At 30.1% G+C, this 11,266-nt stretch overlaps 1 protein-coding gene and 1 pseudogene across 1 annotated transcript; both read left to right on the plus strand.

Annotated features, from left to right (window-relative positions):
• Window positions 1-1,545: 1,545 nt before the first annotated feature.
• LOC131180927 (UPF0481 protein At3g47200-like) lies at window positions 1,546-2,987 on the plus strand (annotated as a pseudogene).
• Window positions 2,988-6,777: 3,790 nt separating this feature from the next.
• On the plus strand, window positions 6,778-9,832 carry LOC110642048 (UPF0481 protein At3g47200-like). The gene is made up of 3 exons (XM_058148146.1): window positions 6,778-7,035; window positions 7,224-8,346; window positions 8,468-9,832. Exons 2-3 carry the CDS (start codon window positions 8,243-8,245, stop codon window positions 9,708-9,710), a joined length of 1,347 nt encoding a protein of 448 aa, XP_058004129.1. The 5' UTR covers window positions 6,778-7,035; window positions 7,224-8,242; the 3' UTR covers window positions 9,711-9,832.
• Window positions 9,833-11,266: the final 1,434 nt, after the last annotated feature.

The following is an 11,266-nucleotide window of genomic DNA, read 5'->3' on the forward strand; positions in this document are numbered from 1 at the left end:
ACTCTTCGAGGTGAAAACTTTTGATTTAAGAGGAGGAACTCAAGGTCGAGAGGGGTCTACTCAACCAAAATAATGGGCTTAACATACTGGTTTTCCTGAGCACTCCAGGCACACCAGTCGTCAGTTCTTTACCTCAAAGCTCAAAAATTAAAAAAATGAGTCTCACCTGTTTTAATTTTATAAGTGAGTTATGTATGCGTCTTCAATGAATAATGAATTTTCATTTTTAAATTTCTTTATTTTTCTATTCTAATATTTCAAAGAAACTTCATTAGAGGTGGGAAGGCCACAAGAATTGTACCAAGAACATCCCCATTTCAAAGCAATTACTTGCAATTGTTTAATAGGCAAGTGATCAATGAATCTTTCCTGCACTATCAAGACATATATCAAAATGTAAAAAACTAAGTTAAATCAGGAAAAATGTTAAATATTTCCTGATTATCATATAATCAGGATATGATAATTATACTAGATAATGCACTATCAAGAAGAATAAATTTACATTAAATCTAAGTTAAATCAGACGTCTAGCGCGTTTAGTAGCTACTTAGCTAGAATTTTTTTTTCTTAATTATGTTGGCATAATTATCATTTTTAGTTATTTTGGCTATTCTCATCAGTTTAAGAATGAAGTTATTCTGGTTATGGGTTCGTTGTGAATTTTTTTTATCATAATTTAAAATGAAAATTATAATTAAAATATATAATTATAGTTATTCAAGAGGCTGTGGTAGCAGAAAGATAGATAATACATGTGCTTTGCTATTATTAGGTCCAAAATTGAAAGCTTTGTTGGGCCAATGCATAAGCTCTCACTATAATCGGGATCATTTAATAACGTTCAACTTCCTTCTGATTCCGAATCCACACCAGCATTTCTCTGGTTAAATTAGTCCCATGGATCCCAAGGTCAAGGTCATCTTCCATGGGTCTAATTAATTGATGTAAGCTAAGCAGTTTTTATCAATAAAATTCCTTTACTTATAAAAAAAAAAAATCTGTCTTTTTAATATACAATACTATACAATAACATATTTCTATGTTATTTTTTTTAATTAACATTAAATTAATATTTAATCTAAATAAATCTATAAACTATTATTATATTTTTAATATATATTAATAAAATATTATTTTTAAATTTAAAATTTATTATTTTTATTTTTCCAAATTATTGTAAATTAAATTTTAATTAATAATGAATAATATATATAATTAATAATTTTAACAATAAATTCAGTTAAAATAAAATAATTTTATTGATAATACTTATTAATTAATTTAATCAAGAGAAAAAGAGGAAAAAGATAATAAAAGGGTTTTTTTTTTTAAGTTAAAAACTTAAAATTATAAATAGAGAGATTTCTTTAAAATAAAATTAAAACTGAAAAATTTTGTCATAAAAAATTAAAATTAAATGATTGAAATGAAATAATCTAAATATATATTATATTCCTACCTAAAGTTCATTTATTCTTATAGTTTTTCTTTTACCGATGATTCCATTGAAATTTCAACTCAAAATTATACACAAATAAACACATGGAAACAGGTTCAAACCTCTCCACCACCCACTATCAAGAAAATGGAGAAACCTCTTCTCACGCTATTAGCACCGATGTTACTGAGGCAGGGGATGAATGGCCTGTTTCAGTGGAAAAAAAGATTAAAGGAATACCAAAACTGCTGAGAAAGTCAGCTCGTAAGAGTTCTTGTTGCATGGTAAGATTTCTTGTTGCATCTTTAGTGTTCCTCAAAGTATTGTGCAACACAACAAGAAGGCCTATGAGCCCCGAATAGTGTCCATTGGCCCCTACCACCATGGGAAAAAGCACCTCAAGATGATTCAAGAACACAAATGGCAATTTCTTGGTGCTGTTCTTGCTCGAACAAGAGAACACGGTGTTGGCCTTAACGAATTCTTTAAAGCCATAGAGAACAAGGAGGAGGAGATAAGGGGGTGCTATTCGGAGAATATTGAGTATAGTAGCCATCAATTCATTGAAATGATGATTCTTGATGGATGCTTCATTATTGGGCTCTTAAGCATACTTGGAAATTTGGTGGAGATCACTCCTGACCACCTCGTTGATCCTATTTTCAGTATGACGTGGTTGCCATTTTGTCTGATGCGAGACCTTAGGCCAGAGAATCTTTCTTTGTTCTCGAATCTTTGTTTAAGCTATCAATTTTGTATTCCAGAAACAAGGGTTCTCAAGGTACTCTTTCCTTGACACATCTCGCTTTAAAATTCTTTAATTATGCAGTACAAAGTCCCGATGAGGTCCTAGAGAAGCATCAGGACATTACTGGGAAACATTTGCCAGATTTGCTTCGCTCAACTTTCATCTCTCCAACTCAAAAGCCTAGTAGAAATTCCATTACTGGCCCATTTCTTCAATTGATCCATTCTGCCAAGAAGCTTCGTTTGAGTGGAATTCGGTTCAAGCCAAGGAATCAGACTGAAAGCTTCCTGAACATTGAGTTCAGACATGGATTCCATAGAATACCACCCTTAATAGTAGATGACATCATGACCGATTTCTTTTTCAATTGTGTTGCATTTGAGCAGTGCTATAAACACTGCTTAAAGGACATTACTAGTTATGTAGTCTTCATGGGTTGCCTCATCAATACGCCTGCCGATGCAGGGTACTTGAAAGACCACAGAATTATTAAGAATTATTCTGGAACAGATGATGAAGTTGCTAAATTCTTCAATGACATAGGCAAGGATATTGCTTTTGATATCAGGAGTAGTTTTTTTATCAAAGTTGTTCCAGGATGTTAATAGATACTAGAGGAACGATTTCCGTGCTAAATGGGCAGGATTCAAGCATACTTATTTTGAGAGTCCATGATCATTCACGTCAGCAATGGCTGCACTTGTCCTTCTCCTCCTCACCATGTTGCAGGCCTTCTTTGCTGCCTATCCTTATGCATACCCTCCTCAATGTAAATTTATTTATTTATTGATCAATTGAAATGATGTCAATTTTAATTCTATCATATGATATGATCAACAACCTTAATTAATTTGTTTATTTACAAAAACATTAAAAAAAAAAAAACTCAAATTTAAACAGTCTATTAAAACCAAATTGAAAAAATATCCCAACCGTTGCCTTTCGTAGACATGAGCCGAAAAGTTCAAGCTACTTTGTTATTTCCAAATCCGATTTCTCGATGATTACATAGTCTCCCCGTTTTTACCAATGCACAAGCTAGCTTCCAGTTTAAGGTTTTATTTGTTTATTAATTTTTAATCAAAGAAGAAAGAATTGTGATTGAGATCAAATCCTAACCTCCATTAACATTATATGGCTTTATTAATGAAGAAATCAGAGTTATGAAGTGGGCTCTTGATGCCTAGCAGAAAACACCTCTCTGTAATGTAAGAGAAGAAAGAGAAATGAAAGGATCAAAGCCCAAAGAAGAAAACCCCAACAAGCCAGTGAGCGTCAATGGAGCCATTAAAACATCTCGTGATTCTAAGGATAATGCAGGGGATGTCCAAGAGCCATTGGTAAGAAAAGCTCCAAGAACTTCAATTGAGGAAATCGTGGAAGATTACAAGCTTAAACGTCTTAAAGAGTCGTTTACAAGACTTCCCTTGGTTGGTAAGAATTCAAAAAATGAGAAAATCTGTCAAATATACGTCATTTTACTTAAATATTCTCACCATGGGAGAAGATCTGGAGGAGTAGTATTGGATTGTAGTGATCTGTTTTCTGGGAATTTCATTGTTGAAGAGTCTAAGTTAAATCAGGCGTCTAGCGCGTTTGGTAGCTCCAGCAGGCCAGCGCGCTTTAAGGTGAGAACATTTGATTTACGAGGAGGAGCACAAGTTGGCGATGGGTCTTCAGATGCCGGTAAAAGCAAGGGTTAATTCTTAATTAGTGCCGGGATTATCAAAGCATGTGGTAAATTGCACTGATCATTTTACTATTTTATTTTAATTATTTAATTTTTAATATATTAAAATAAAATCTCTTAATTTTTGATGGTCTTCTATTGGGACTTAGCTCTTCAATCATGCAGCAGATCTTGTTTTTTTGGCTTCGTGTTAAGGGCTTGTTTCTTAAGAGTAGCTTTTAACTATTGCGTTTTCTGATATCTTTTTGATTATCTTTCTTTGGTTAAGACTTGGTCTTTCATTTTTCTTTAGCTATTGGTCTATTTAGTTTTGTTTTTCTCATTTTTCATTTAGCATATATTACCTTAACTTGAATGTGTCAGGGAAATCTGTTGACTTAGGTCTAATTAATTGATGTAAGCTAAGCTGCTTTTATCAATACAATTCCATTGCCTATAATTATAGTTATTCAAGAGGTTGTGGTAGTAGAAAGATAGATAATACATGGGCTTTGGTCTTGATTAGGTCCAAAATTGAAATCTTTGCTGGGCCCATGCACAAGCTCTCGCTATATTTTTTTTATCATAATTTAAAATGAAAATTATAATTAAAATATATAATTATAGTTATCCAAGAGGTTGTGGTAGTAGAAAGATAGATAATACATGGGCTTTGCTATTATTAGGTCCAAAATTGAAAGCTTTGTCGGGCCAAAGCATAGGCTCTCACTATAATCGGGATCACTTAATTACGTTCAACTTCCTTCTGGTTCCGAATCCACACCAGCATTTCTCTGGTTAAATTAGTCCCATGGATCCCAAGGTCAAGGTCATCTTCCATGGGTCTAATTAATTGATGTAAGCTAAGCAGTTTTTATCAATAAAATTCCTTTACTTATAAAAAAAAAAAAAACTGTCTTTTTAATATACAATACTATACAATAACATATTTCTATGTTATTTTTTTTTAATTAACATTAAATTAAAATTTAATCTAAATAAATCTATAAACTATTATTTAATATATATTAATAAAATATTATTTTTAAATTTAAAAATTATTAATTTTATTTTTCCAAATTATTATAAATTAAATTTTAATTAATAATGAATAATATATATAATTAATAATTTTAACAATAAATTCAGTTAATGCTGCGGAAACTTCAAGGTAGTTTCTATGCTTGTAGACTTGGTCAATATTTAGCAGAGTATGATGTTTCACCGAGCTTCTGGTTCAACTTCCTCCTGATTCCGAATTCACACCAGCATTTGCTTGGTCATATTAGTCCCATGGATCCCAATGTTAAGGTCATCTCCCATCTTACACGCCTTCAAAGAAGAATGATTCTTTCTAGCTAGAAAGTAAAAAAGAGCTGCTGAAAATTTGAAGAGTTTGCCTCTTTTGCTGCGGAAACTTCAAGGTAGTTTCTATGCTTGTAGACTTGGCCAATAGTTAGCAGAGTATGAAGTTTCACCGAGCATCTCCGAATTCACACCAGCATTTCTTTGGTTATATTAAATCTGTGTCTTTTTAATATACAATACTATACAATAACATATTTCTATGTTATTTTTTTTAATTAACATTAAATTAATATTTAATCTAAATAAATCTATAAACTATTATTTTAATATATATTAATAAAATATTATTTTTAAATTTAAAAATTATTAATTTTATTTTTCCCAATTATTGTAAATTAAATTTTAATTAATAATGAATAATATATATAATTAACAATTTTAACAATAAATTCAGTTAAAATAAAATAATTTTATTGATAATACTTATTAATTAATTTAATCAAGAGAAAAAGAGGGAAAAGATAATAAAAGAGTAATTTTATTATTTTTTTTTAAGTTAAAAACTTAAAATTATAAATAGAGGAATTTCTTTAAAATAAAATAAAATTAAAAAAAAAAGTGAAAAACATTAAAAAGTAATAATAAAATAAATGAATTTATAATAATTGAATCTGCAAAGCGATGATTCTTTACTTTCTGGCTAGAAAGTCCTGGAGATGCTGAAAATTTGAAGAGTTTCGCTCCTTTGCTGCAGAAACTTCAAGGTGACTTCCTTGCTTGTAGACTTGGCCAATACTTAGAGATTAGGCATAATGATTGCAGGAAATTTTTTCAATTTCAACAGGAAGAGGAATCTTAACACGCGAAACATCTGGTCCAACAGATCCTCCTGATTCGAATTTTATGCTTATAAGTTTTAATATTAAAAGAGAGTGATTATTAATTTAAATATTTAAAAATTAATCTATTCTCTTTTAAATATTTAAATAATATTAATAAAAATTAAAAAAATAAGGATAATATTTACACTTATTTTTTTTTTGGATGCATTTTCAATTAGGTATCTCAAGCCTTTACACATTTCTTCATTTCGATTAATTCCTCGCCAGAACTGTGGGTCTTGAAGGCGAATGGCTGATCCTAGATTTTAAAGCGCTCCATACACAATCCCTGAATTCAAACCCGCGGGACGTTGCTTAAGGGAGGATACACTTATTAATTTTATAGTAAACCCCCAAAAAAGTAAACCTCCTGATTCGAATTCACGCCAGCATTTCTGTGATTAAATTAGCCCCGTGGATCGCAAGGTCAAGGTCAAGGTCATCTCCCATCTTACACGCAAAATGGCACATGTTCTTTTTTTAATGAATTAATTTTTAATTTCTGTATTTTATCGTTAATAATATTTTATACTTTTATTTTGAAAAAAATATTTTAAAAAAATAAATTGAGTTTTTTTAAAACTTAGTTCTGTAAAAAAATTTTACTCTTTTCATGCACTTTCTAAATATATTTTAAAACATTTCATTAAAATTAAAAGTGTTTGAATTTAATTTTATAATAATAATTTTTATCACATTATCAAATTAGCCTAAAGCTATTTAGAATTATTTAATAATTACTAATAATCATTATGAGGTTATACATTCTAACTCTAATTAGAGTTTATTCAATAATAAAATTAGATAATAATTTCGATTGACTTAATTAGTTTTCTCTCTATATATAGTTGTTTCAAATTTCGATAACTATCAAGGCAGAAATTTTCCAACCACACATAGCCCAGGAAGAGCTGAAGATGCAGGATAGGAATACCGAGAATCTTAGAGAACTCGCTCATGGTGGACAAGAGTCTATGGAGAGAATCAAGTAAGGATGAAAAGAAAAGATCCTTATTTCTCTCTCTTATGTTAAGCAGACATCTTATCTAACGATTCTTTCTTTCTTCTTCTTCTTTCTTTTTTTCTCTCCTCCTTTTAATTGGTTCATGTTAAACAGTTTAATTGTTAGTATATTAAATTTTCATTTGAAATTCTGGCTCTATTTTTGTTACACAGCAATAAAAACCGAAAGACGGGAGCTTTTGGGGAGGTCCGCAGCAGGTGGAAGTACCGGTAAGAGTGAAAATTGAGAAGAGTTGCTTGTATCTCTCGTATAAGAACATCAATTCATAAAATCTCTTTGCTTTTGCTTAGTATGATGCTTTTATTAATAGCAAATTTGAATTAAATGTAGTTTTAAAAATTCTAAACAACTTTCTATTCGCATATTAAAACTTTCGTTTGAAATTTTGGCTCTGCTGTTGTTACAATCATGAAAACTGAAAGTCACGACCCTTCCAGCGTGGCAGCAAAACGCCACTCTTTGGAGCCACTGCAATCTCGTGAGAATTAAAATTGGCAAAAGTTGCTTATTTCTTACGGTTACACATTGAAATTTCATGTATTAACAGAAATCAAGCTGACAGAGTAAGGATGAAAAGAAAAGATCCTTATTTCTCTCTTATATTAAGCTGACATCTTATCTAACGATTCTTTCTTCTTTTTTTTTTTTTCTCTCCTCCTTTTGCTTTTCATATATATGTTATATACATATTAATTGTTCATATATTAAATTTTCATTTGAAATTCTGGCTCCATTGTTGTTGCACAGCAATGAAAACGAAGAGATGACTGGAGCTTTTGTACAGTCTGGAGTTTTTAGGCCGTAAGTGTTATATCTCTCTAATTAATTATAAGCACACAGTTTTCTATTCGCATATTAAAATTTTCGTTCGAAATTTTGGCTCCGCTGTTGTTACAATAATGAAAACTGAAAGTCAGGACCCTTCCGGCGTGGCAGCAAAACGCCACTCTTTGATTAATATTGAGAAAAGTTGCTTTTTTCTTATGGTTACACATTGAAACTTCATGTATTAAAAGAAATCCAGGCTTAATAACTTATTATAACTCCAATCCTAACGCTTGAATTTTAATATTATTAGGCTTGATTTTCTATACTTGCAAGCACACATATGTCATCTAAAAATTCATAAAAATTTCCTTGTTTTTGCTTATGGATTCATGAAGTTAATACGATGCTTTTGTTAATAACCATTCTTTTTAATAAAATATCTAGATTATCATTAAATATAGAGGAATTCAGCTGCGACGACATTGAAGTCGGCAACCAAAACCAAGGGTAAGGATGAAGACTGAAAAAAAGGCTTGCTTATTTCTTTCTTTTAATTAGGGACACGGATGTGTTTACTGTCTAAATTGATAAAATTTTCTATGCTTTTGCTTATGGAAAACTGATCCAGTTCGACATCGGGAGTGCCCAAGTTGCCGAGCTGTTGTTCCATCTTTCGAGTGCCTCGAAGCCTTATGGAAATTCACCCAAAGGCCTTTCAACCGCAAATAGTGTCCATTGGCCCCTACCACCATGGAAGAGAACACCTCCAAATGATTCAACAACAGAAACTCCAATATCTTCATGCTATTCTTGCTCGAACACAGGGTGTTGATTTCGATGACTTCTGCAAATCCATAGCGAATGAGCAAAAGGCGATGAGGGAGTGTTATTCAGAGAGTACTGATAAATATAGCGACCATGACTTCATTGAAATGCTGGTACTTGATGGATGCTTCATTATTGAGCTCTTCCTCATAGTTGAAAAGCTAGTCGAACCTGATCTCAATGATCCTATATTCAATCAGCCATGGATATTGTATTCTATCATGAGGGATCTTCTTAGGCTAGAGAACCAAATTCCTTTCTTTGTTCTTCAAACTTTGTTTGAATTGTCAAAGTCGACTTTAAGAGAAGTTCCCTCCTTGACAGAACTCATCCTACGATTCTTTCATTATATAATACGGAGGCCTGATGAAATTCGAGATAAGCATAAGAATCAGCTGGATGGGGAACATCTACTACATTTGTTTCGCTCCAGTTTCATCCCTTCCTCCAAGTTGGTGCCTACAGGTCGTAAAGATTTACTTCAATTGATCCAACCTGTTGAGAAACTCCGTGTAGCTGGTATCGAGTTCAAGCAACCTGTGGAGACAGCTGAGAGCTTCTTGGACATTAAATTTAGACGTGATCATGGAGTACTGGAAATCCCACATTTGGCAATAGATGACTCCATTAGCTCCCTCATACTGAATTGTGTGGCATTAGAACAATGTTATAAGCATTGTTCAACCCACTTTACATCGTATGTTATTTTCATGGGTTGCCTCATCAACACACCTGTGGATGCAGGGTACTTGCGAGACCACCGAATTATTGAGAATTTCTTTGGAACTGATACAGAAGTTGTTAAATTCTTCAATGAGGTAGGCAAGGACATTTGTTTCGATATTAGGCAGAGTTATCTAGCAAAGCTGTTCGAGGATGTGAATGACCATTATAGAAACGTTTGGCACGTTAGATGGGCAGGGTTCAAGCACGCTTATTTTGATAGCCCTTGGACATTCATATCTGCTATAGCTGCTCTCATTCTCCTCATTCTCACCTTTATTCAAGCTTTTTTTGCAGTCTATGGATATGTAAATCCTCCTTAATAAGCAGTTAGCAATTTGTGAATGTATCTGTAACAATAATATGTCCTTTACAATTAAATGTTGTCTACTAGATTTTGAGAATTATTACATTCGAAATAGAGAAACTCTGCCTTCACAGTTTAGATCCTGAAAACTCAATTGCTAAGTGAAAATTCAACTAAATGGATCTACCATTGCAGCTATCCAAGAGGTTGTGGTACTTGAAAGATAGATCGTGAAAATTCATATTTGTCTTCTTTAAAATAATTTCATTTAATTTCTTTAAAATAATAAAATTATATTTACTTTTTTTAAAATTACAATCGAAATTAATTTCATTTATTTTTTTAAAATAATAATTATTTTATTATTTTAAAGTTCTTAACTATGATTAAAATTTATCAAATTTAATTTTAAAATTAATATTTTTTAATTAATATATTTTTTAAAAAAATTCGATAACAACACCATAAAATTATTTTATGCACAGAATTTTTCTATTTTACTTAATTTATTAAAGGTAGCTTCCATAATTACTTTACTTTATAAAATAAAATTAATTTTTATGAAATATTTGTATTTTATCTCATAAATTTTACTTAAAGAGCGTCTAATTTTATAAAATAATTACTTTAAAAAAATAGATTAAATTAAAAGAAAAAATATAAGATTTAATTTTTTTTATAAATGAATATAATAAGCATGAATTGAGTTATTTAATATTAATAATAAAAATATATAAAATTGTTATTAATTGAAAATAATACTTTATTATATTAATTATAAGAAATACTATATATATGCATATATGTTTTTTTTTATAAAGTATTACTATTTTTATTGATCTAATAATTTTTATAAAATAATTACTGTAAGAGAAATAAAATATATAAATTTATTAATTTATTTTTTAAATAAAATAATCTTACTTTTTAGACAAAATAATCTTAAAAACTTCTTTTATTGTTATTATATTTTATATAAATGATTTATTTTAATATTTTATGTAAAATTATAATAATATAAAATTTTGTATTTTACATTTATATTCTGTCTCTATTTATTGAAAATTTATTTTTTATTTTTCTAAAAAAATAGATAATTAAGATTCTCAAATATTATTAAGTATTATTTGGATGGTATAACTATTACAAAAAGAAAAAGAAAATCTATAATTAGTGGTTGAAATATTTCTCGTGATTCATGCATTTAAGATTCTTTCTAGGTACCCTTTACTTCGAAGCTAAGAAAATTGTCATAAATGAATTATAATTTAATAATATTAAAGTCAATTTAAAATTTTTGAAATCTCAAATTCAAATTCAACCGACTGAAAGAAAAGATGTTACTAAAATTGATAGAAAGCCGTGGCCCACATGGTTTATAATTTCTTACACTATATTATAATTTTAAAATTAAAATAATTATTAATATTATAAAATTATGAATTCGAATTGGCTATTGGACCGCGCGTAGTTGATAGGCACATTTACAAAGTTGCTCCTTTCATTTTCAGGAACATGACCAGACCCCGTGTTTCTTATCCAACATCAACTTTTCATTGAATGTGATTTCGG

This window comes from Hevea brasiliensis, chromosome 6, assembly GCF_030052815.1.
Source record: "Hevea brasiliensis isolate MT/VB/25A 57/8 chromosome 6, ASM3005281v1, whole genome shotgun sequence".
Classification (NCBI taxonomy): domain Eukaryota; kingdom Viridiplantae; phylum Streptophyta; class Magnoliopsida; order Malpighiales; family Euphorbiaceae; genus Hevea; species Hevea brasiliensis.